The sequence below is a fragment of the Trematomus bernacchii genome, unplaced genomic scaffold (assembly GCF_902827165.1).
Source record: "Trematomus bernacchii unplaced genomic scaffold, fTreBer1.1, whole genome shotgun sequence".
Lineage (NCBI taxonomy): Eukaryota > Metazoa > Chordata > Actinopteri > Perciformes > Nototheniidae > Trematomus > Trematomus bernacchii.
Window position 1 is genome coordinate 1,511,270 of NW_022987571.1, and position 27,718 is coordinate 1,538,987.

Genomic DNA, 27,718 nt, shown 5'->3' on the forward strand with positions numbered 1-27,718 from the left:
GGGGGGATGAGACCCATCCTCGATCTGTCAGTTTTCAACAAGGTCATAATGAAAAGGCCTTTTCACATGCTGACGATCAGACAGGTGCTGGAGTGTGTTCACCAGGGGGACTGGTTCACATCGATAGACCTGAAGGATGCTTACTTCCACATAGCCATCATCCCAAAACACAGGAAATACCTGCGTTTCTCATTCCAGGGAATACCGTACCAGTACAACCGTCTGCCGTTCGGTTATTCCCTGGCTCCTCGCACTTTTTCGAAGTGTGTGGAGACGGCGCTGCAGCCGCTTCACAGAGGAGGGATGAGAGTGCTGTTTTACCTGGACGACCTGCTATTGCTAGCTCGATCCAGAGAGGAAGTTGCTTTACAGACGGCACAGCTCGTATCACATCTGTCAAAGCTGGGTTTCATCATAAACTGGAAGAAGAGCTGCCCTCTTCCCTCCCAGAGTATTATTTACCTGGGTGTGGAATTGAACTCAGCCCGCATGAGAGCGCGACTCTCACAGCAGAGAGTGGAGGCACTGACAGCTCTTCTCCGACGCGTCACACCTCGCAGCGTGGTGACAGCCCTCTCCGTGATGCAGCTGCTTTGCATGATGGCAGCTGGTCACGTGGTGATTCCCCTGGGTCTCCTTCACATGAGGAGACTCCAGAGGTGGTTTATTCGCCTGCGCATCGACCCCGTGCGACAGAAGAGGCGCATGGTGGCCATCCCTCCTTCCGTGGGTTCAGACTTAACCTATTGGAAAAGTCCCCACGTCCTGTCAGCGGGTGTGCCCCTGGGCAGAGTTACGTCACACATCTCGGTGTTCACAGACGCATCTCTCTCAGGGTGGGGAGGAACGTGTATGTCACAGGCAGTGGGGGGACAGTGGCCGGCTCACATGTCCCTCCACATAAACGTGCTGGAATTGCTCTCCGTACGGAGAGTAATCCAGTATTTTTGCCCCGTTGCTGCGGAATCAGCATGTGTTGATTCGCACAGACAACAAAGCCGCGGCAGCCTACATCAATCGCCAGGGCGGAGTACGCTCAGCGCAGCTTTTGAACACAGCCAGGCCGCTGTTGATCTGGGCGCGCGCACACTTGCTCTCCATCAGAGCAATGTATGTTCCCGGCGAACTGAACAAAGGGGCAGACCTCATGTCCAGAGGAGGTCCTCGCCAGGGGGACTGGAGCCTCCATCCCGAGCTGGTCTCCCAGGTATGGAGCCGGTTCGGGAGAGCAGAGGTGGATCTGTTCGCCGCACGCGGGAACGCGCAATGCGCCCTCTGGTTCTCCCTGAAAGCACAGGACCACCCCCCCCTGGGGGTGGACGCGTTCGCACATCGATCATGGCCCAGGGGACTGTTGTACGCCTTCCCACCAGTCCCGCTGATCCCTCGGTTCCTGGACCGAGTGCAGGAGGAGCGACTGTCAGTGATCCTAATTGCCCCGGAGCGCACGGGCGCTTCCTGGTTTCCATGCCTACAGCGTACGCTGTCAGGCAGACCGTGGGAAATTCCGTGGCGCGGGGACGCTCTCTCGCAGGTGGAGGGAGCGATCAACAGTCACCCTGTGATAGGCCAGCACTTATGGGCATGGCCCCTGAACGGGAACACTTAGAGGGGCTGGGCCTCTCTCAAGATGTTGTCCGGACCATTCAGGGAGCCAGGGCCGCGTCTACCAGAGCGTCCTACACAGCCAAGTGGACAGCTTTCCAGCGTTGGTGTGTAGAGAAAAGCCTGGACCCCATTACGTGCCCCCTGCCTCACGTGCTGTCATTCCTCCAGCTGTTGTTGGACAGGAATTTGGCTTTCAACACAATCAAGGTGTATGCTGCTGCCATATCATCTTGTCATGTGGGTTTCGGGGTCGGGACGGTGTTTAGTCACCCCCTGATGAAACGTTTTCTGCGAGGAGTACGGAGACTCAGACCTGTGTCACGCGCACTAGCGCCTCAGTGGGATTTGGCTTTGGTGTTACGCGCACTAAGCAAAGCCCCATTTGAACCTTTAGATCAGGTTCCCCTTAAGATGTTATCAGACAAAGTAGTACTACTTTTGGCTCTAACATCAGCAAAGAGGGTAAGTGATTTGTCTGCTCTCTCTGTGGCTCCGTCATGCCTCCGGATCCAAGGAGATGGCAGTTCAGCTGTTTTACGCCCTAACCCAGCTTTTATGCCAAAGGTCATCACAAGCTCTTTTAGGTCAAGGGTGATCACCCTGGATGGCTTCTTTCCCCCTCCTCACAGGTCGGAGGAAGAAGCCACGTCTCATCTCCTCTGTCCTGTGCGCGCGCTGTCCTGCTATGTAGCACGCACAGCTGCCTTGCGCCGTTCTCAGCGCCTGTTTGTGCACTACAGAGAGGGCTCGATCGGGCAGCCTCTGTCTGCACAGCGGCTGTCACACTGGCTGTGTGAGGCTGTGTCACAGGCATATGTCTCCTCTGGGATGGATCCTCCGGAGAACATTAATGCGCACTCTACCAGAGGAATTTCCTCCTCCACGGCTTTGCACGGAGGAATGTCAGTGGAAGACATTTGCACTGCTGCTTCTTGGTCTTCTCCCTGTTCATTTATTCAATTTTATTTGAGGGATGTCTCCCATTCCTCTCTGACACACCCTGTGCTGAGTGTCCTGTCAGAGTGAGTGACGTCAGGGATCCAGCTGTGCGCCTCTCTCCTGCCTCGGCACACGGAGAATGGCCTGTTTTCCCTCTTATGAGAGGGACGTCCCCCTTTTTCCCCCTGACACATTTCGTACGGAATGTCTTGTCAGAGTGAGTGATGTTGGGGACCCAGCTGTGCGCTCTTCTGCCTGTCTGCACGCAGAGAGCTGCTATTCCCCTCCTTTCTGTCACTGGGCAAAGTGTGACCTGCGTCTCTACTTTCTCACAGCGGCAGGTATGTATTATTCCCAGCCTTCGTCCTCTCATGGTAAATATTCATGTTATGATATATTCCAGGGACTGTGATGCGCCATTCGCATGGCGCAATAGGCATGGGTTATTATCTGAGCAGGTGTGTTTGTGCTTCTAGTGCCGGGCGGACCCAGTGGGGCGCAGACTACATCTTGCTTCGCCCTTAACCCAATAGCGATAGCCTTAGAGGGCGAAGCCATATACGAAATAGAACTGAAGTTACCTACTGTAACTCCAGCTTCTATGAGTATTGGCGTAGCCCTCTAAGTTCTGGGCCCCACTGGCTCCACGAATAGCTGAAGAAAAGGTTTTTGTGTGGGAGCAGATTGTTGGGCCTCCTTCCTATTTATACCGGAAGGGAGCCCGAGGGTGGGGCCCACCTTGCGGGCGGGCGTGGACTACAAGTGTTTTCAGTGCTGCGCGGGTGCGCAGGGGGATTACCCAATAGCGATAGCCTTAGAGGGCTACGCCAATACTCATAGAAGCTGGAGTTACAGTAGGTAACTTCAGGTCCCTCACCTTTTGGGAGCGTAGGGCAGAATTAGGAGGGAATTCCGTCTCGTAGCGTTTGTGCACTGTTTTGAAATGCCGCTCCTAAATGACCCTTCTTCGATAAAGCCACGCTCGCATTGCAGATGAGACAGATGGACTTTGAATTGGAATAGATACAAAAATAATCATCCTCCCACTCGGAGTGAAAATTATATATTTTGGGCTTTTTTGCTTCTGCCATAATTGTGGTCTTGTGTGTGTGTGTGTGTGGACTGTCACTCCTGTTGACACGGACAACCAGTAGCGTGGCGTGGGGAAACATTTAGGGGAAGCCCTTTTTTTTGGGTTGGGGGGGTGGGGTGGTCAATAACGTAACCAGATGAGTGATTACAGCGCCCGGTATCATTTTACACACATTTGTATCACACAGATGCAGGACTTGCACACAAATCTGACAGTTCAAGCGCTAGCCAATCAAACCGCGTGTATGCTGGGAGAGACATACCGCAGGTCATTTCCTCATATTCCAAAAAATTGAGGAGAAATTAGCGGTAGGGAATCACCCGGTGCTTTATGACCAGTCCCTATTTACCTACCGGGATATAAACCGGAGGAGCCAGGCATGGAGGGAGGTGGCAGAGACAGTGGTAGGTTTTCGCCTGTTTGGGGAGTTTATATCCAGTTTACTTCGGGCTTTTTTTAATGCTTCATTTGCTTGATAATTTCAAACGGCGGTGATGACAGTTACAGTAGGCTACTACAGTACGTAGTAAAACTGATGTTGATGTGATTTGATTGGATGGCAGTGTCCAATCAAATCGCCAGCCGCCTCTGAAGGGAAGCCAGAGGCGGCAGGCTTCCCTTGGCATGGCCCTGACCAATCACAGGTTGGCAGGGGCATCACGTGGGCCTCATCTGATTGGTCAATCCCTCAATTTTTTTTCACCAAGGGAAGCCCGATTCAGGTGGCCTCCTCTCGCAACAGTGAATGCAATCTACTCTTTCACCATAACATCTAGAGGGGCGCTGTTTGTTTCACTCTTTGTAAAATACTCAATGAGAGTGGGGGAGAGACGGGCCGGCAGCAACACACAGCAAAGGAGAATTATCGAAACAAAACAAAGTGTTTTTATTTATTTATTTAAATTATAACTACAATCCGAAAAAACAGGGGAAGCCTGGCTTCCCTTGGCCTCCGGGAGAAAACGCCACTGCGGACAACGTCAGCGAACTACTGCCCACTAGTGATGTGTCGGTTGCGAACGAGCCGATTCTTTTGAACGGCTCTTTGGTACGAACGAGGGGAACCGAGTCCTACTTGGTGAGAGCCGTTCTTGTTATCGTTCAATCGTTGGTCCACACTCACTGCCTGCCAAAATCCACTCGCCTTTTAAAAAGCTTGATTTTGTTCCCCGTATTCTGTGAAGACCCGCCCCTACTCTGATTGGTAGGTTTCAGCACGAGGAGTGAGATGGGGTGGGTCTTAACGGAATACGCGAGAGAGAGAAGTCATAACAAGTGGTACAGGACAGGTAGACGACGTGTTTTTCGGATGGAAAATTAGCCAAATGCAGCAGCATTTGGATGCATTTCAACCAAAACCCAGGCAGTGATAAAGCGCACCATTTGTAAAGGCAAAATATCCTTTAAAGCAGGGTCAACAAATAATCTCCATCGCCACTTAAAAACACAGTATCTAATATTAAGAGTTGCGTGAATTTCATTCAAGGCAAGGCAACTATATTTACTTAACACATACAGAGGGTAAATTCAAAGTGATCACTGACATGATGACATGGATATGGCGCCACCTTGTGTCATGTTTACAATGCAGATTATTGACATTAGGTCTGGCAATACAGTCAATCATTATCCTGGTGATTATTTTGCAGATAAACCTAGTAACCTTAAAAAAACGGCTCTTTTGAACGGCTCTTTGAAAGGAACGGAGCCATAAGATCCGGCTCCCTTCAAAGAGCCATAATTCCCATCACTAGTGCCCACTGACCACCAGCCACGCCCCGACACATTGGGTTAAGCCAATCACAAAGCTTTGATGCGTTCAAGTGCATTATTCTGGCACAGGAAGATTATGTTATAGGACATTAACGATAAAACAGAATATTGTTGTTCTATTTTTAGACACATCTCGCGATCGACTGGTTGGGCACCCCTGGACTAGAGACTACTATTTCACCAGTAAGGGTTTATAAAATGGAACCATTAAAGAGTGGAGTCTCTTTTTGGGTTAGGCTCATAATAGTGTGACGGCCGCACATTGATTTAAAGCTCCCATGTCATGCTTTTCCGGTTATTACCCGTCCCCTTGTGTGTTATGAAGGTTTTTATGCATGTAAACGGTGTGCAGAGTCAAAACCCTCAAAGTACACCCTGTAGCGAGTAAAACTCTAACACAGAAAATACCTCCCCAAAACGCCTCGTTGGAGATACGTCATTGTCCATTTGATTCTTCCATTTAGTTCCGGGTACCGCCTGATGTCATGCGGTACCCGGAACGAAATGGACCAATCCCGAAGAGCTATGGCCACACCAGCAGCGGCGTGTTCCTCCAGAAGTTCGAAGAACCGGCATTTCACAGACGAAAGCTTCCAAAACATTGCCCAGTTTGAGGCCGGATATGCACAGCTTGTTTGGACCGTTTGGAGCAGGGGAAGATTCGGGTACACAACCTGTGAGTTTGCATTGTTATTTGTGTATTTATCAAACAAGGTAGCTACCACGACTGTTTAAATGTGTAAACATGTTTACTGCTAAGCCAGTGCTAACTGTGCTAACTAAGTTGCTAGAGTTTAAATATATCAACTACAATGTCAGCAGATGGCCTTACATGTTTGTCATGGCAGGAGAATGTCTGCAGTCACACACACGGAATAGTCATACAGTATACTCCGGGTGATTTACCGTACATTGTGACAGTACATGTATAGCTAACTAGGCTAGCTATACATGCTAGCGGGAAACATTGTATGACCGAACGTAGCAGACTACCCGTAGAATAATGCAATTATAAACACGTTATTGCTAGCCTAATATGAACCACTAACTTTTGTTCATAGTAGTTTTATTACACTCCGTTCCTCCAAGCTAACGTTCATATTGTGTTAGCTACCAAGGTAAACAAAGCTAGGTTAGCATATTAGCTGGCAAGCTGTTCATTAGATGGATTAGATATATCCACACTCCTACCACAACTACTACTAACGAATCTAAAACAACTAAGTTTCTCTAATATTTTGTGATTTGCATTTTATTTCGTCCAGACAGATCCTGCCGGACAATACATGACTGGACGACCACACTGAGGCATCGTCTCAAAAGCCCCGGCTGCTATAGGCAAGATGCCGACAACAATATATGTATATTTACGTTCATTTTGTACATTTCTAAAAATAAAGTTTAATGGAAATACTTAGTAGGCCTATCCTTTCTTCCCTGAATTATTTGCACCTGTAACATATCATTCATATATAGCAAACCATGATTTGATTTCTCATCAAACAGTAGTAGTTTATAACGGGTAAAAATAACTTACTCTTTGTTATGAGCGGCTCGTAGGCCACAACGGAAAGACAAGGAGACATACACGAGTTTACAAAACCACGGCACATTTATTGTGGTAAATGCAGAGATAGGTGGTTGAGAGGATCGCAGAGTTAGTCTTCCTGCAGCCGCTTTGGAGAGAGACAGGGGCCGTCGTGTGACTCCGGGCAGCTGGGCTTAATAGCACCTCGGCTCCGGAGGTGTCCGTGATCGTGCTGATTAGCCTCTTCAGCTCCACCCCATCGTAAGACAAAGGCCCTGGGGCCGTCACACTCTTCTATAACAACAGTTAAAAATATATATGTATATAAAATATACGGCTGTACCGACGCCATGATAAGACTGATGTTCGGCTGAGAGCAGCCGTTTAGACATGGGCGCAGCCTCTCTGGTGGTTGACTAATCAGAACAGAGTGGCCGAGCTGACCAATCGGAGCACACTAGGCTCACAGGGAGGGGGGGGGCAAGAGCTCCAACGAGTCGTTTAGTGGAGAAAGTGAATACTGCTGAATACACATGCTTGACAGAGATGCTGTATGCGAAACCAATGTGAGTTTGGAAAATTGCACAGTATAAATCTATTTTAGTATACCTCAACAATGTAATTATGATCAGTGGAAATGGCCATGACATGGGCCCTTTAAGGTGTTTTCTTCTAAACTGTAGTGGCAGGGGAAAAGGTTTAAGGCATGTTGCTTATCATGAAATGAACTATGATACATATATATTATCCTCGCAACTGCAGTTGTTAATGTCCACTGTTATGTACGGTTTGAGGGTGTGGGTCATTAAGCCTCATCTGCATATTCACCTGTCGCGGCGCGCCCAGAGGCTTCTTAGTGGGAGCGTCACCGGGACGCCAGGGGTTGGTTCTCACGGGAGGAGGAAGTGTGTGTGTGGCGAATGCGGGTATTCAGCGAGATATTTAAGTTTCCTCAGCATGTATTATATGTTAAAATGCAAAGGGGAAGTAACTGAAAGTGGATATTGCATCGACCGACAGTAAAGACAATTTTGGTTTATCGCCGAGCGGACTTTTTGTTATGTTTTGTTTGTGTTTTGCTTGGCTGGAAAACTGTCAATATAATTGAATAATAACGCATAAAACCGGTCTTTGTTTATTTTGTGAATGTGTGGATGTAGACAGTAGCTAAATACACTTCCGTGGGGACTATTTTGTGGAAAGATTAGATTTTCCGTTTATCAGTTCTGTTTTGCCTCTATAATATTATTTCATATCAACAACCCCTTGTGCGTTCATTTAACACAGCTATTTTTGATAGTTGATCGTTACAATAGGAAAGACTTATAGTTAACCAACTATAATTCTTGTTTTAACGACATAGAAGGAAGTTATTATGTTTATAACAGCAACTACATGCACAGTTTGACCCTGGTCCGAACAATAATGCCCTGCAACTGGAGGTGCATGGGGCTGGATCATTTTATAGCAGGTGCTGATGAGTTCTGAAGCAACAAAGAATACCAAATAACATACTGGGTTACAGAAAAAGTTTCAATGATGGCAGGCTATTAGAGAAATTGCCTATTGAAATGAAAATTATTAAATGTTCAGAGCAAACAAATTGAATAACATACGTTTTAGAAGGTATAATGAAAGAAGGAGAAACAACCACAATCTCATAGTCACCTCAGATCGACTGAGTCAGTGACCACCTCTCATTTTGCCTTTAAAACTAAATATTTAAAGCAAATGTACACTTTCAATTGAGCCCAGTCCGATTCTATTAAGCAAAAGTTGTTCATTGTTTTCCAGTGGAAAGACCCTTAAAACGATCTGTTGAAACATAACTCTCAGAGCGAGAGTCTTCTTTTTTATGTCATCATTACAAGCCTATGAGTACTAAATATTATCTTGGCACATGATCTGAAAATAGTGGCCTGGTACGTTTCATAGTAATGGTGTGTTACTAAGCCAGTTCATATCTGAATCAGAGACAACAGCTGCAGGAGCAGACAGATTGGTGAGAGACAATTATCTTTCCTCCTTCCATCTCTGTCTCCCCTCTTCTATCTCTCACTTTTTAAACTGTAATTAGTTATCCTCAGCCAGCCCTGAAAGTATCGACTCAGAGAGAACTTCAATCACACTCAGTAATACATCCATATTTTTTATCAGCCCTGGACAGCTGAGCTAACAGAGCGGAACATCACACCCTGATAGCAGCGCCTCACTTTTCTTTATCCTGCTATCACTCCCCGACTCATCACTCACCTGGAGCAGCATGGACAAACACACAAACACATTTTTCTACCGTGTGTTTATTTCTGTGAACAATATCACATGAAATGACAGAAAATAATCAGCTGGAGGTTTTACCGCCTTGTTCAGCTCCAAGTTGGTGGAGATCAAATCAGAGGCAAAAGAAGAGTGAATGCTAGATTTACAGATATCATACAGATGCAAAAAAGACATCTCCAATGGGCTGATCATGTTGCTGTGTGTCTCCTAGATCAATACAACTTCAACTATAAGAACTTTCTAGTTTAGCCTAGCTTAGCATAATGCTTTAGCACGGGCAAACATGGTAACTACTACCGAAAGGGAGTGAAATACGACACCTACTCAAAAGCAGCTTTGTTTAAATAATGATATATTATTAGCTCCTACGCTGGTTGGCAATGCATTAAGAAACATCTTCACTTTTATTTTGGGAAATGTGTAAAGCTAACAGGAAATCTGACCACCTGTTTTCACCAGTTCAAGCTGCTGTTGTGTCCACAAGCTAGGAAGTCTAAATGCCAGTGATCCATTTTAAAGTTGAATTTACTGTGTTTTTATTGTGTGTGTTCCAGTTGTCCTCGGCCCTGATGTTTGACGCGGTCCACGTGGTGATGAGCGCCGTGCAGGAGCTGAACCGCAGTCAGGAGATCGGAGTGAGGCCGCTGAGCTGCACCTCTCCGCTCATCTGGCAGCACGGAACCAGCCTGATGAACTACCTGCGCATGGTGAACTACACACACACACACACACACACACACACACACACACACACACACACACACACACACACACACACACACACACACACACACACACACACACACAGACACACACACACACACACACACACACACACACACACACACACACACACACAGACACACAGACACACACACACACACACACACACACACACACACAGACACAGACACACACACACACACACACACACACACACACACACACACACACACACACAGACACAGACACAGACACACACACACACACAGACACACACACACACACACACACACAGACACAGACACAGACACAGACACACACACCATCACTGATCTGATTAAATATATCTTTTCTTTTTTGTTTTCCTTAATAGAAATCTTATCTATCCTCTTTTGATATTTGTCTCTTTGCCAACATTTCCTTTCTGAATCCATAATCGTCCCGTTCTATGTGTGTCACCTTAACATGTAGCTGGTTTAAGACTTCTGATTTAGCTACACACATGTTCCTACAGTGGCTCAGGCTCTCTGATACTTCACAGCAACCAGTCACAGCATTCTAACATCCTGGAGAATACTTGAGGGTGGTTCAAGCTTGGTGATGAAATGTATTACTCAATGAATACTTGGCTGCTATATTATTGCAAATCTACTCTAGCCATAGAGGCACATACAGTATAGTAATGGTTACTTGCAAATGGTCTCGAAAGCAGTCCTCTAACAGGACAAGGTAACACAGTTTATTCAAGATGTCCTTCACCAAGGAGTTGTTTATACAACACAGCTAATAAGCTACAGGTTCCTTTTTTTGATTTTGACACGTTGGTTCTCTGTTCTATCAGGTACTATAAGGTCAGCACTGTCAACATGGTTACTGTTGGTTAAGGGTGAAGTTACCTTCAGCATCAATAGTCTTACTCAGCCCTGAAAGCAAATATACTAATTGCAGCAATTCTATTTCACCAAACGGATTTCTCAGAAAATTCATCCATTTTAAATGAAGGGCCATTATCTAGTTTTGGTTTTTGTTATGTTATTCAGTGCAGACTAGAGTAACCTGATCATTTGCACTTCAGTTTTTTTCACATCATACTTATACAACAGCTACGTGCCAAGTATACCGTAACTACATTTTGGGATGGATATATAGTCTTTGTGTTGTCAATATCTATGTTTAGTGAAAAACTACTGTATTTTAACACAGGGTTTTCAAAGCCTCACCACACCATCATTTATGTGAAATGTTGCAGCTGGATCCATTCATTTGACTGTTAATCCACATATTATTCATGTTAAAAAACCTTCAATTTTGAAAGCATTTGTCAGATTGTCATGTGTAGCTAACCGTTACCTCTTTGTGGTCCCTCTCTGTCCCCTCAGGTGGAGTACGATGGTCTGACGGGTCACATAGAGTTCAACAGCAAAGGCCAGAGGACCAATTACACCCTGAAGATCCTGGAGAAACACCCTGCGGGACATAAAGAGGTCAGAGGTCAAACGGGGTCGAGTGGGAGACAGACAGGTCAGAGGTTAGGTTAACTGATCTCCTCACATTTTGCACTTCAGTATTTTATTAGTTTGAAGGAGCAGGACAGATCATTTTAAGAAGCAGGAAGCACTCCCAGAAGAACATACCTCAACACATGAACATGTTTTTCTTGGAATCCTCTTAGTTGGGATGGAGGTGTGTGAGAATCAAATCTCCTCCCTAATGTGCAGGTGTTACTGCCACTCGGCTTGTTCTGGCCATGGAGTCACAGTAAGCAGTTTTTCATTCATCCATCAGTAACATCCATACAGCAGACTCTGTCCACGTGGCTCAGTGTTGCTGAGTGACCTGAGATGAACAGTAAGGGATCAAAGATCAATTGAGTTCACTCCTGGGTCAAATGGGCTCCCGGGCCAGGGTTAAGTGTGCTGTGAAGAGTGATGCAGAGCTGGAAACCCAGGAGATGGAGATCTTTCTGTCTTTTAATATTATCATTTGCTGCTAACCAGCTGGGTCTGTCCAAAGGTAACTACATCTCAAGATCACCATTGAAATGGTTTATTCTGTACATCGTGCAGATAGGAAGGGAAATAAATGAGCATCCAAACAAAGAACTGGTACAGTCAGTTTCAAATAAAGGCAGTCCCCTCCTGTCTTGTTCGGTTCAAATCTGACCGATTTACTACTTTCATCGATCATAGATATTGTGTTTTACATCTGATTGCCTCCAGGCCTCATGATATCCCAGTCAAAGATGACCTCTATAGAAGATGAATGGGTAACCCTAGATGATGTCCATCCATCAGATAATACACACACACACATCTACAACCATGTTACATTTGGAATACATTTTCAGTGTGTATTCTTTGTATATTCCCTGCAGTTATTCATGTTAACCAGTAGACTGAGACAGTGTTTACAACTTTAAAGGGTTTTCAATCAAATGTGTTGACGATTCATGTTTTTGTGTTAATGTCAGAGCAGTTAAAACAGACCGGTCAAATTTGACCTAGAGAACTAAAGTAAGGGGGGAGAAACCAACTCAAACAGAAGGGTTAAGAATGTTGACCTTGTGGAAGATTGTTTAGGAACATCAATCACAAACCAAAAAATAATAGAAGCATTTGGTAATCAGATAACAGCAAAAGTATTTCCATTGAGACACAAGTTTTATTTGGGTGGTTAAATGAAAGCCATGATAAACAGATGGTAAGGAGGGACATGATTTGAGGAGAGTATGAGTCGGAGCTCCACCAAACAAAGATGAGTTTTAACATCACAATGGGAGCTTGGAAGGAGCCATGCTCTAAATCAGCCCCAAAAGTAGTCATTGTGCAGATTGGTCCATTTCAGAATAATATATATGATATGTTTTATAATGATTGATCATGAAAGTGTTCTCAAAGCTGGTAAAGGTGCAGCTAGTTTGAATGACTTTGTATACTGCAGGGTAGCTTGTGAATTCACTCCAGGTGGAACTAAAGTCTGATTTAACACTTGATTATATTTCACATCATTCATCCACATCTGTAAAGTAAGTTAAAGTACACTATTTACGTCTGCATTGTAGTGGGTTAGAAGTACATAGTACCTCAAAATTGTGCTTGAGTACAGTACTTGAGTAAATGTTCTTAATTACTTTACACCACCTGCTCCACCTTTGTCCAAGATAAATCTTGTATTTCCTTCATTGTTACCTCTTCTTTCTCCTCTTCCTCCTCCTCCTCCTGCTCAGATCGGTACCTGGTTCTCCAACAACACGTTGGCCATGAACTCCACGTCCCTGGACCTGAACGCCTCGGACACGCTGGTTAACAAGACGCTAATCGTGACCACAATACTGGTAATCTGTCATAATGTAGAGTTGGGTTTCACTGCATGATGTTCCTCCTCCTGAATCAGCTGCTGATGATGTCACTTCCTCTGGTAGGAGAACCCGTACGTGATGCGGAGGTCCAACTACCAGGACTTCCAGGGAAACGACCAGTACGAGGGCTTCTGTGTGGACATGCTCCGAGAGCTGGCCGGCACCCTGAAGTTCTCCTTTAAGATCAAGCTGGTGGACGACGGGCTGTACGGGGCCCCGGAGCCCAACGGCAGCTGGACCGGCATGGTGGGGGAGCTGATCAACCGGGTGAGTGGGGGGGGGGAACAATGTTTGAAAGAAGAGGAATAACTAACATATTTAGACAAGCTATCCACATTAAAAGTGTGTCCAGTTTTGATTGCAACTCCCTCTGAAAGGGAACAGAGGGATTCTGAGAGAAGTTCCTGTAAAACTGGTTGACAAAAGGAACTGTCACCACACATTGTATCACATGCACATTACCGTACCTGGATTTCTGAATTTGTTTTTTGCTGCATTATTATTAAAATAGAAAACTAACAGCAGAGAATACTTGAGAGACCTCTTTCTATACCACTTGTTTTAAATACAGACATTTATAGTGCATGGTTTGGCTCGACTCGACCATAGACTGTATACAATATGGACATAGGCTCTATGACGTCATCCACAGGTTTATGAAGTCCTGTTGTGAAGCACAAAGCACTGAAGCAGCAGAGCACACCGAGCTGTCACTCAAGTGACCTCGCCCTTTGTTATGCATATACTTTATCCGTAATATCATTTAAACAGGTGGGTTGTATATAAGCATATTACAGTTGTTGTGAAAGGTTATATAAAGAGGCTAAGACCATTTTTCACACCCTATAATCATATCAGAGTGGTGCAGGAATGAGTCCTAAACCATTTTAGCCCTTCCTGTTCGATCATCTAAAATTCAACAGTGTTTTGGAAGTGCTTTTGGTTAGATGCCTGCAATAAGATCTGTGGTTAACTCAAGCAAACAAACGTTGTGTTCTCCGTTCCGCACAGACCTGATTCTCATCACCTGCAGTGACCTATATTCTCTTTCTACACCGCACTGTTACAAGTCAAAACAAAAAAACGTAAATAGACAAATCAAAAAGTCATAGAAGAGCTCCAACACATCCTTTCAGAGAGGCCTTGGTTAGACCATACACTCCAGCACGTGCACTACACTCGGTGTCGGCCAATTCGCTTGCTGCTCCCTCACTGTGAGTGGGACCCAGGTACCCCTCAAAAACACGCCTGTTTGCTCTCCTGGCTCCTAAATGGTGGAATGAACCCTTTGACATCAGGACAGCAGAAACTCTGCATATCTTCCGTCGCAAACTGAAAACGCATCGGTTGTATTGTACCTTGACAATTAAGTACTTGGGAAAGAAAAAGCACTTTAAAGAGTTAGCTTAGTCCTTGTATCTGATTCACCACGACTTACTTTGGTATGACTTGCTTGAAGTGAATATATCTGCCCTTTCCTTGTTGTTTAAATCTTTATGGTTTTGCACTTATTGCAAGTTGCTTTGGATAAAATAATCAGCCAAATGAAATGTGAGGATCGGACAAATTATTTTAACTTCTAGGGAGTAAAACTCACACAGACTGAAAGAGTTCACACACTGAGTCCTGCTCTGGCCCGGCAGCTCTGAGTCCGGCCCGGCAGCTCCGAGTCCTGCTCCGGCCCGGCAGCTCTGAGTCCGGCCCGGCAGCTCCGAGTCCTGCTCCGGCCCGGCAGCTCTGAGTCCGGCCCGGCAGCTCCGAGTCCTGCTCCGGCCCGGCAGCTCCGAGTCCTGCTCCGGCCCGGCAGCTCTGAGTCCGGCCCGGCAGCTCCGAGTCCTGCTCCGGCCCGCAGCTCTCCAGCAGCTCTGAGTTCCGCTCCGGCCCGGCAGCTCTGAGTCCTGCTCCGGCCCGCAGCTCTCCAGCAACTCTGAGTCCTGCTCCGGCCCGCACCTCTCCGGCAGCTCTGAGTTCTGCTCCGGCCCGCAGCTCTCCAGCCGCTCTGAGTCCTGCTCCGGCCCGCACCTCTCCGGCAGCTCTGAGTTCTGCTCCGGCCCGCAGCTCTCCAGCCGCTCTGAGTCCTGCTCCGGCCCGCACCTCTCCGGCAGCTCTGAGTTCTGCTCCGGCCCGCAGCTCTCCGGCAGCTCTGAGTTCTGCTCCGGCCCGCAGCTCTCCAGCAGCTCTGAGTCCTGTTCCGGCCCGGCAGCTCTGAGTTCTGCTCTGGCCCGGCAGCTCTGAGTTCTGCTCCGGCCCGGCAGAGTTCTGCTCTGGCCCGGCAGCTCTGAGTTCTGCTCCGGCCCGACAGCTCTGAGTTCTGCTCCGGCCCGGCAGCTCTGAGTTCTGCTCCGGCCCGGCAGCTCTGAGTTCTGCTCCGGCCCGGCAGCTCTCCAGCAGCTCTCCAGCAGCTCTGAGTGTACTTGGCTGGCTCTTGTGCTGCAGCTGAAGGGCCATCACTGTCCCTCGCTCAGAGCACTCATCCCCCCCTCCGCCGCCTGTTGCCATGACAACTAACGCAGAACCAATGTTGGAGCAAGTGTAATTATTGGAGAGTGTTCATGTTGGAGTGTGTGCTCGGCCACAGACGTTTCACTACTTCATCGTGTGATGAGCCCTGTAGGAGCCACGTCATGACTTCAGAGCTTACGTTGCTGATTTCTTCAGCAAAGCCGGTGTAAATAACAAAGACAGCGGCTGGCTGTGTAGAAGCTGTGTTCATGTAGCTTTTATTCTTACAAAGCCTGATTGAATCACAGAATAACTTTCTAGCTTGCCTTACCTGTTCTCTAATACCAGAGGTTCCCATCCTTTTTTTCTGGTGGACCCCTTGAGTTGGTCTCCATTCTATAAGAACGCCCGACTCATCTGTGATGATTCACCTACATGTGATAAACCCTTTGTAATCGTATTTAACCCAACTGCTCCTTAAATGAAAATCCCTTGTATAAGTCACCCTGAATACAAATGCATTTAAACTTGACATTTACACTTATTGTCAGTGAAAATAATAATATTAACACTCACTTCTAGCAGTTTCTACATCTTTGTTAAGTCACTAGCAGGCCAGGGTCCCCAAGCTTTCTGAGACTGAGAGCTACCTGAAGGATGACAAGGAATATTTTTGTATTTAACCTTTATTTAACCAGATGAAAACATTGAGACAAAATCTCATTTACAATGCTGATCTGGTCAAGAAGGCAGCAAAGTTACACACATAACACAGACATATCAAATACAGAAAACACAACCAAGTAAACAAAAGACGAAAAGCAGCCATGACATTGTGCACATCCATTGTTTGTTCTATATGCTTCTTGAAATCCTAAAAAACACATTGTTTTTCTAGAACAGATTACAAATCGCCTGAAAATGGTACAAACAAGTGGCAACATGTTTGACGAAGGTGTTGCGCTGGGCTATATCATGCAATCGAAATCTTAAGCTTGCTCCATTGCGGAGATATTCCCGCGAGAGTGCGGAAAACTTAAATGAATCCCCCCCCCCGTTGACAGGGGTCGCCAGCAGAGATGGGGTCGTTACTAAAAAAAAGTAATATATTACATATTACATATTACTTTAAAAAAAAAGTAATATATTACACTACTTCGTTACTCTCTACATAAAGTAACTCGTTACTTTACTCGTTACTTTACTCGTTACTTTACTCGCAGGGCCGGCCCGCCCCTCCCTACAGGCAGATCACGCAGACTGCTAAAGTTTCAAATGTTCTCTTTAGTTCAGTTTCCATTGTCGCATAAGACTGATCCAGATAGCTCTGACTATGGCTGTCCTCTGTCTCCTGCTATCTGTATTTTGCGCAGTATATCTCTGAACGATGCGATGGTGATTCCACTGTGCAAATGGGCAACATTACCTCTACTATGAAGGATGCTACAAGCCTGTCCATCTCTGCTTTGGTTACCGGTCCTCCAAATTCTAATTTGTGCCGCTTCAGAGTCGGCGGCGGCGCACTCACAACATCCTCACTCTGGGTTCGGGGGTCCTTAGCTATTAGCTTCACCTTAGCATGTGTTTTTTGCAGGTGTTTGTTGAGGTTTGACGTGGTGTTTGCAGCAGTGTATAACAGCTTCTGGCCTGGACACAGTTTGCACTTCCCATTTGGGAACCCCTGCTCTAGTAAACCATGGAGTGTTCCTATTCTCAAACTCCGGACCAAGGTCCGGATCCGGACCGAACTGCAAATCAATCCGGACCGAACCCTGTGTCCCATTATAAAAACTTTTTTTTTTTTAAAAATTAAAAAAGAAATAAAAAAAAGAAATTCTGATATATGTACATCATTGTGTACGCGCGTCTTGTGTCTGACGCGTGTCTGATTGTGAGAATGAACGTGCATATATATTTACTTGTGTGTGCGAGCGTGACACGCATTGCAGACCGCAAGTTAACCGCAAGTTAACCTTGACTTTCTAATGCCTCTAATGCCTTTTTTGCCGAGGTTCAAGGAATTGGCTACAGACAAACAGTGCCATTTCTCCCACTAGTTCAAGCCATCATACTGTATGTATGTCTTGAATGTGTGTGTGTATATTACAGGGGCGCCGTTTGCCAACAGGCAAGGCAGGCAAGTGCTTGGACCAGAAGGGGGCCCCCAAAGAAAGTAGATTAAGAAGGTCCACAGCAACGACAACATGAAATACCCGTTAATTTACTGCAACGACATGTCGGGAAACCCCCTGAAGGGGGCCCCATGCATAGAGCGCCTTAAGAAACATTTTCTTAATTTCAGTTGCGTTGCTCCGCTCCGGGGGGGGGGGGGGGAATTATGGCAGTTTTAAAAAAAAGATATGAAGGCAAATTTCAAGATTTCCTACCCTCTAGCTGTGACATCACGCACTCTAGTTAATGTTAAAATCTGAAGAAAGCCTCTTTACCAAGGTCTGAACAATGTTTAATATCTCTAAAAGTAAGAATCAGATTTAAAAGTTGTGTTACACGAATAATGTCAGAAAGATGTGTAACATTTTAAAGTTGGAATGAGGTTTCTGAGTGAAAGTATGAATGAACAGTTAGCAGTTGAAGTCGCATGAAGATTGTTCAAGTCTGAAGATTTTCTCCATTGACTTCAATGGTTAAAAATGTGATGTATTATGGGATGTATCTCTGGAATTATGAAAGTTATGAATGATAAAAGTAATAGCCTGCGATTCCCGACCGAGCTGAACGTTTTGATGTTTGAACGGAGTTTCTGCTATGTTGAATGCAGGAGGAGAAGAGGTGCAAAATTCCGGCGGAATAATAATAATTTTGTCCGTAGAAGAACATATAGTTGGAATGCTGTCTCAGCATTCCCACTAAATGATGACTTAAATCCTCTCTCTCTCTCTCTCTCTCTCTCTCTCTCTCTCTCTGTCTCTCTCTCTCTCTCTCTCTCTCTCTCTCTCTCTCTCTCTCTCTCTCTCTCTCTCTCTCTCTCTCTCTCTCTCTCTCTCTCTCTCTCTCTCTCTCTCTCTCTCTTCAGAAAGCAGACGTGGCTGTGGCCGGCTTCACCATCACCTCAGAGAGAGAGAAGGTGATCGATTTCTCCAAACCCTTCATGACTCTGGGGATCAGCATCCTCTACCGGGTTCATCTGGTAAATGTATTAATTTTTTATTTCAGATTTAAACCCAGCTCTAAACTTTATTATGTAGTTGTTTTTTCATTTGTTGAAGAGGAAATAGAATCAAACAGCTCTTTACTGTTCTCAAACTGCCTGTGCTACAGCACCTCTTTTCACCCTCTGTCTGAAACCAGAGCCCAGTGTGCTCTGATTGGTTAGCTGGACAGCCCGGTTGAGATTGGTCGAGTAGAGGGACCACCAAAAGCCTCATCTTTAAACCTCTATTTTAAACCCGTCCATCAACAAAATGATTCCAACCTACAAAAATATATTTAGCTTAAAAATAAACCTGCTCTGGAGAACTTTAGCCCTCAAGCAAAAGTAATGCTGATCTACTTTGCTTAAAGTGAGTCAGCGTTGTAGAACTGAAATAACCCTCTGAACCCCAACAGCTTCAGGCTGTCTCATTTTACTCACTGTGGCCTTATTTCTCTGCAATATGCAAGTCCTGAATCTTTATGGAAACAGCACCATCCTGGATAGATATAAGGAGAAATCAAAAAGTACTTTGTCTAGTATGACACAGTGACATGTAACATTTTTTATTCATTTGATATACCCTTAAAGGTGGGGTATGTAATTGATTTCAGAAACACTTTTTGTTATATTCCATGGAATGCTCTTAACATCCCGATAGCAATGAATATCTTAAGTGCTTTGACAATAAATACATTAAAAAAATGTCATCTGTGGAAGCTGTAGTACTGTAAAAAGCACGACCAATCATTTTAGCCGGCCCGGCTAAAATAACTGGATGGCCTACCTGCCTGTCAGCCTTCCATCTGTGCACAAACTTATCTCGTGCCCTCATTGGTCATGTGCACGTTTGTGTGTGTTGGAGGAGGGGCTCTGTAAGGAAGTCTGAAGGAAGAGGCAGATTTTTTTCGGTTGTGTATTTTCAAATTCTAGCGCACTCGAGCTTGTTTCTCCAAAATGACATACCCCACCTTTAATAGTCCCACAGAGGGGGAGTTTACATTCTGCATTTGACCCACCCTAGTGTTAGGAGCAGAGTTTACATGTTAGCTGTGATTGGGCTGAGCTGTTCACAGGCTGAAGGACTGCAGATGGATATAAAACTGGGGGGCTGTCGCTGTAAAACTTGTTGTTTTCCTACAATACAATTAGGAGTTTTAAGATGCTGATGAAACTCCATGCAATGCTCAGATTCACCTCAGAGCGTCTGCACCTGTTGAGTCGCTGCTCAGCAGCAGCTCTGCTTTCTGAGGCTCCAACAGTATCCTCAGGTCACACAGTTACACTGTGAGTTCAGGACGGAGCCACAGCAAATATCCCTGTGACCCTGCAGTGGGGGGGGGGGGGGGGGGGGGGGGCGGATGAAAGCTAGCCGAGGACATAGATAGAGGGCATGTTCCCTCTCTCCTTTTTTGGAGACTGGAGGGGATATGATTCAGTAGAGAAATGTGACAGGAGCTGCTGCTTGGCACACATTATTTTGTAGCCTTTGAGGGAGGATGGGGGGGCTCCTGACTGGAATTACAAACAGATGAAGTCCATGCTTCAGAAGCCTGGTCTGGTGGGAGATTAGAGTGAACAAGCATGCCAGCGATTACTTTATAAATCTGCATATATTGATGCAGTGAGGACTATATGTACTTATTTTCTAACTGGCTGAATGCTACTTGTATGAATAAATATATTGTGTGGGTAAGAACACCTAACTGAAATGGACAAATAAGAAGGAACAGAAAGTGTAAATCTGTGTGAAGCTGCTGCAGTGGCGGTTCTAGAACATTTTACACGGGGTGGCAAAGGGGGGGCAAGAGGTCATGCAAGTAACAAGTAACATGTAATGTCATGCCAGGGTGGCAGGGGAGGGCGGACAGTACGTGGTATTTTATACTGTATATATAACCTATTTATTGTTAAGTCATGCCCTAACACAAGTGTTCTTAATGCACAAGAGAAACAAGGTGTTCAGACAAACAAACTAAAATATATATAAAACAGCAGAAAATACTCATGAAACCCTATTTCTGTTTACTGTAAGTACAGTAAAAGTACTTAGTTATAATTAAGTACACAAATGACATCACCCATCTCTTAGAGAGCTAGAGGTGACCTGTGCAGCAACATGTGTCAATACTAAGAGCCGCTAGATTGTGCTGCTGTGATGGAATTAGTGAGGAGAATAAAAACACACCATGTGGTCCAGCTGGAGTCTCCTCTGCCTCCTGATCCCTGCCTCTGTCCCTCTTTCTGACACTTCATCTTTATTCCTCACATACATTTCTTCTTCTTCTTCACTAATGTCTTCATCTCCTCCTCTTCCTCCTGCTCTGACCCTCCTGGTCTCTTCATCTCCTCCTCTTCCTCCTGCTCGACCCTCCTGGTCTCTTCATCTCTCTCTTCCTCTTCCTGTTCGTCCTGATCTCTTCTCAGATATGTCTTTGTGTTCTTGTTGACTCACTCCAGCTCCTCTGGCCTGCAAGAGTCTACTTGTGAAAAGCACTGGTACAAATGCTTGTATAACTTTACACGTTAGGGCCATGTAGCTGATAAGTAGCTAATAAGTAGCATATCATAAATATAACATCAGAAAGTATTTATCAGGCGCACACAGGCAGCTGTGTTTAGATCCAGTTTGACGGTAAAGAATGTATCCTGGTTTCATTGATCTGGCCTCATTGCTGTGATTTGTAATTTACGTGGATGTAATAGTACCGCATAGTTTAGCAAATAAAGTGATCGATTGTTTTTATATTCCATGGAATGCTCTTAACATCCCGATAGCAATGAATAAATGAAATGCTTTGACAATGAATATATACAAATATTTCATCTGTGGGAGCCGTGGCGCTGTAAAAAGCAAGTCCAATTACCTGCCTCGGCCCGCGGCAGGTAATTGGATGGCCTACCTGCCTGTCAGCCTTCCATCTCATGCACAAACTTATCTCGTGCCCTCATTGGTCATGTGCGCGTTTGTGTGTGTTGGAGGAGGGGCTCTGTAAGGAAGTCTGAAGGAAGGGGCAGATTTTTTTCGGTTGTGTACTGTCAAATTCTAGCGCACTCTAGCTGGTTTCTCCATTCTTACCTACCCTACCTTTAAGTGTGTATTAAAGCCCCTGTCACACTGTCCCGAAATTGACACCAGATGGACACACGATAAAGGAAATGTTCAAATTCGGCTCTGATCGTAACAACATCGGGCCATTCGTGAGGGCATCTTAAGCCATCTCAAGTTTCTCAGGCTCCGGCAGCAACTTCGTGAGCGGTGGCAAAATCTTTGGCATGCCAAAGAATTGCAGAAGGAACTGCGAAGGTTCATTTTCGTGTTGAATTTGTGTGTCGTTTTGCCCTTCGTAAGGCACTTGTGAGGGCATCTTGTCAAATTGTGTCATCTTCGTGTGATCATCGGTGCCATCGGACATTTTTCGCCTCACGAAGACAATACGAAGGAAACAAGAAGCTGCCCGATTGTCTTAGGAAGGCAACACGACTACGTGAAGCCCTCGCAATGCCGTCGTGTAGTCATCGTATTATAGTACGATGACATCGAGATGGGACCACGGAGTCGGCGAAGACAGCCGAATTTGAGTAGCTCTGCGTTTCCCATGTGTCATGGTAACGTGGACATATAAAAGGCCAGCCTCAGAGCATCTTCCTCAGTCAGTCGTGAGCAACTCTACAGAGCAGAGGCGTGTGTAACTCCCAAAGCTCCAATCACAATTAATCACAATTCAGTTCCTGCAGAATGGCATACTTTGATGACGAGACAACCAGGAAAAAGAAGGCAGCAGCATTGCTTCTTTTGATGCACCTCAGAGAACATGATGAGCAACTCTTACAGGCCCAGCACCTCCTCTTACAGGTAAAAATTGTCTTATTTCACTTTTTCATTTCTTGCTATTTTGGACCTGCTCTATCGAAATCAGTAGCAGTGATGACACCTGTATTAAGCAGGTGAAACAGGAGCATGAGGACACGGTGTGCTATGTTTCCTTGCAGATCGCTTCTCTGGTTGTTTTATTGCACAACAAAATCATGTAAACATATTATGTAAATAACCCAATTTGTGTTCTGTGAAGTGAAAAGGATATTACATTGTTTTTGTTACTTTCGTTGCAGTTGTATGTCTTAAATGTAATTTAGGTTAACTTCCTGTTTTATTTAGATGCTTTTATTTTGAAGGCGAGTTTACGCGGTTGACAGGAAATTGTTGTTGCTATGGAAACAACATGACGGAGAAAACGTACAGGGACCCCGAAGAGATCTGGTAGACTGAACACATCTGGTACCTACACCGGCTGTTGTTATGCCTGCTGTGACGTTACGTTACTCCGTTCTCCGCTTGTAATTATGCCGTTACAAGCTTCAAAGTTGTATTTATCATCTGAATTTGCCGAAATAAGTTTAATATTCTGAAAGCCAAGACTTTGTTTATTTGAAATCAAACAAAAAACCAGAACCCCGGATACACGTTTAATTTGAAATGAGCCGTTGCGACTTCCGACAGATTTCGATAGAGCGGGTCACATTTGCCTTTCTAGCATTCGACAATGTACTTATCTTCTTTTGCTTTTTATTTTCCAGGGCAGGGCAGGGCAGGGCAGGAAACCGAGGTCTATGTGGATCAGGAAATGGCTGTCGGAGAAAAGAAGAGAACGCTATGGCCACTATAGCACTCAACTAAATGAGCTGAAGACAGAAGATGAGAAGGCCTTCTACAACTACACAAGACTTCCCAGAAGCCTCTACGATGAGGTCCTGCGAAGGGTAGAAGGCAGAATAGAGAAGAAGGACACATGGTACAGAAAGTCTCTCCCTCCTGGTCTCAAGCTGTCCATCACTCTACGGCACCTGGCCTGCGGTGACAATTATCCAAGCCTGTCCTACAACTTCAGAGTTGCTCCAAACACCATCTCCCTCATCATTAATGAAGTCTGCGATGCCATCAAAGCCGAGTTTGCTGCTGAGGTGATCCAGTGTCCTACTACAACTGAAGAGTGGACCGCCATTGCTGAGCAGTTTGAGAAGAGATGGCAATTTCCACACTGCTGTGGTGCTCTGGATGGCAAGCATGTGGTGGTCATGTCTGTGTGTTTTTTTTTATTGTCGTCATGTGGAACTAAAGCTGAGAGATCGATGTCTTTGTTGATATTGAGGCTGTCCTGGGTCACATTGTGCTGGGACTGCTGAGCTGGAAGAGGAGGCGGAGGAGGACCCTGGACTGGCTGCTGGGGTGTTAGCTGCCAAGGACCACTGATATGCTGCTGAGGAGGCTGAGAAGGAAGTTTGAAGAATGCAGCCTGGTGAGGAAAAGGAACGTAGCCCTGAGTAGAAGTGCTGGCTGGCTGGAGGGTACGGTACTGCTGCTGTTGCTGTTGCTCCAAGTTGTGCTGCTGGTTCACCTGCTCTACGTAGCCACACTCCTGGGATCTCCACACTGATGCCGGAGGTGGGTTCCTAGGCCACTGGCTGGGACCTGGCTGGAACTCTGCTGACGGTGAGGAGGCAGCTCTGCTGGCGGAGTAGTAGGTACCGCTGGGGAGGGCACTCCTGTTGATGTTGGCTGACTCTTGAGTAGGTGTCAGATGTGCAGACTGGGATCACAGCAACTGGCCTCTGCTGGTGCGGCTGCTGCGACTGGAATGCTGACGGGACATCTTCGAAGGGACTGATCTGGTCACCAGCCGCTTCCCTCATCCTGAACTGTCTGGACATCTTCCGGAAACTGGAAAGACAAAAACAAACAGCATAGGATTAATACAAGCTCAAATGTAGCATGTAATAAAATGTGTGACATCAAATAAATGAATTTCAAATGTATGCAATTTTATATACTTACTGGTTAACAACTGTGGTGATGTCCTCATACGCAGGTTCCAGGCAGGCATCATGCAGACGATCCAGTTCAGTTTCCAGGTACTTGCAGAAAGGAGTGGCCCTGTTGACTTGCTGCTCTCGAGTGATGAACTGAACCAGCCTATCTTGGAGATCACAGGATTCTCCGGTAACTCTCATCTCCATGGTAGGAGACTTGGGTTGGTCCTCAGCAGCTGTTCCTGTCCTGGAAGGAGGTCTTGGTGTAGGGTAGCCAGTGTACTTCTTGGTGGGCTCCCTGGGTTTGACTGCAAGACTGCCTGCCATGGTACTATCGTCACTCCCAGCCATCTCACCCGTCTCAGCCAGGGCCAACTTGTCCTTAAACTGCAAAGACAAAAATAGAAAACAAACATAAGTACATTTGAAAGTTATATTTGGAAACAAAAATTTGGGAAATTGAAAATGTTCAACAAATAATAATAATAATAAATTCTATTTATATAGCGCTTTTCTAAACCCAAAGACGCTTTACATTTGGGGAAGGGTAGACAGACAAGGACAGGCAACAAAACAACAACAAAACAAAAACAAAACAGAGAAAACAAAAAAACAAAAAAGAAACAGAAAGCAGTCAGGAGGAAGTGGGGGGTGGGGGGGTGGGCTTATGGGTATACAGATTTGAAGAGATGGGTTTTGAGGCGGGACTGGAACAGGGTGAGGGACTCGGACTCACGGAGGTCTTGGGGGAGGGAGTTCCAGAGCTTCGGGGCTGCCACAGAGAATGCTCTGTCCCCAAAGCTCCGGAGTTTGGCCTTGGGGATGGAAAGCAAACCGGCTGAGGTGGATCTGAGGGACCGGGGTGGTTGGTAGAGGATGAGGAGGTCAGTGAGGTAGGGGGGGGCCAGGTGGTGGAGGGCTTTGTAGGTGAGTACCAGGAGTTTGTATTGGATGCGGTGTGAAACGGGGAGCCAGTGGAGTTCTTTGAGGACCGGGGTGATATGATGCCATGATTTGGTGTGGGTGAGGAGTCTGGCGGCTGCGTTCTGGACACGCTGAAGTCTATTGAGGGATGTAGTGCTGATGCCGTAGAGGAGTGCGTTGCAATAGTCCAGGCGGGAGGAGATGAAGGCGTGAATGAGTCGCTCAGCTGCAGGGCGGGTGAGAGAGGGACGGAGTTTGGCGATATTGCGGAGGTGGAAAAATGAGGTTTTAACAACTTGGCGGATGTGGGGCTCGAGGAACAAAGTTCATATATAGTTCATATATAATGATATACTCACACTAGCTGGTGTATCCTTCTTGTGACGTCTGATGTGTGGCTTCATGAACCCAAAGACCCGGCGTATGAACTTGTCACTGTCATTCTCACTGGCCTCCTCAGCAAGGATGGGGTCTTCCTCGTCACCACTCGACAGACCATCACCGGACCTCTTCTGGGATTTCTTCTTGGGTTGGCCCTCCCCCAGCTTCGAGAATCGAGTCCTCTGTGTGTGGTACCATTTCAGAATTGAATGATCTGCAATGACAGAAATCAAAACAAATAATTAGTACAATCATTGAAATGTTCATTGACAGCAATGTATGTCAAGTATCTGAAATAGATTTCAAATATTTCAAATGAATTGAAATGTAAAAAATCCTCGTCCTCCTCGACCGATGACGTCTCACCCTCCTCCTCGACGAAGCCCCTGGTCTGTAGCGGACGTGTCCCCCCTGGCTTAACGCCTGGTTGGGTGTGGGTTCTAGAAGGCGGCTCCGGGTGTCGCAGGTGGCAGTCCCGGATGAGTTGTGGGTTTAGGATGTGACGAGCAGGAATCCACTGCATCTCCTCAGGACCGTAGCCCTCTCAGTCCACCAAATATTGTACCCCTCTTCCTCTGCTACGGGAACGGAGCAGGCGACGAAGGGTGTAAGTAGGGCCCCCATCGATCATCCTAGGGGGTGGTGGTGGAGGGGCGGCAGGGAATCATAGGACTCTCCCGGACAGGTTTAATCCTAGAGACGTGGAAGGTGGGATGGATCTTCATGTTCCGGGGCAAACTCAGTCGGACCGCTGCAGGGTTAATAACTTTGAGAATCTCGAAGGGTCCAATGAACCTGGGCGCAAATTTCTTAGACTCCACCCGAAGGGGAATGTTCTGAGTGGAAAGCCACACCTTCTGGCCTACCTGGTACACAGGTGCCTTGGTGCGTCGGCGGTTCGCTGACGTGGCGTACCGGTCAGCAGACTGAAGCAGGGTCGTTCGGGCCTGCTTCCAAGTTCTCCGACAGCGCCTGATGAAGGCCTGGACAGACGGACAGGTGACCTTTTTCTCTAATGCAGAGAACAATGGGGGTTGAAAACCGTAGGCACACTGGAAAGGGGAAAGGCCAGTGGCGGAACTGATGAGGGTGTTGTGGGCATACTCCACCCACAGGAGTTGTTTTGACCAGGCCGTAGGATGATTGCACACCATGCAGCGGAGAGTGGTCTCCATCTCCTGATTCTTCCGTTCAGTCTGGCCGTTGGCCTGTGGGTGGAAACCGGAGATGAGACTGACCGTCGCCCCGATCAGTTCACAAAATTGTTGTTCGAGGTGAACTGGGGCCCCCGGTCGGAAACCACATTAGTCGCCAGTCCGTGGAGGCGAAAAACGTGGAGAAGAATAAGTTCCGCCGTCTCCTTAGCTGACGGGATCTTAGGCAGGGGTATGAAATGAGCCAATTTACTAAACCGGTCTACCACTGTCAAAATGGCAGTATGTCCGTGGGACGGTGGTAGACCAGTCACAAAGTCCAGAGAAATATGTGACCAAGGGCGATGCGGGACTGGTAACGTCAGCAGGCACTTGGTGAGAGGGTTTGTGCTGATTGCACACAGGACAGGTGTTCACAAACTCCTTGGTGTCAGCTTCCAGCGTGGCCCACCAGAAACGTTGCAGGATCATCCCTCGGGTATGTTGAATCCCAGGATGGCAGGAAAGTCTGGAGCTGTGAGCCCACTGAAGCACCTCAGCCCTCAAAACTTGAGGC

General features: G+C 46.4%; 1 protein-coding gene across 1 annotated transcript in view; it reads left to right on the forward strand.

Annotated features, from left to right (window-relative positions):
• LOC117479225 (glutamate receptor ionotropic, kainate 5-like) overlaps window positions 1-27,718 on the forward strand; it is a 154,017-nt gene that overhangs the window by 71,808 nt on the left and 54,491 nt on the right. Inside the window, 5 exon segments of the mRNA XM_034126249.1 lie at window positions 9,776-9,928; window positions 11,324-11,428; window positions 13,171-13,278; window positions 13,366-13,569; window positions 18,779-18,892. Coding sequence (XP_033982140.1) covers window positions 9,776-9,928; window positions 11,324-11,428; window positions 13,171-13,278; window positions 13,366-13,569; window positions 18,779-18,892 — 684 coding nt within the window.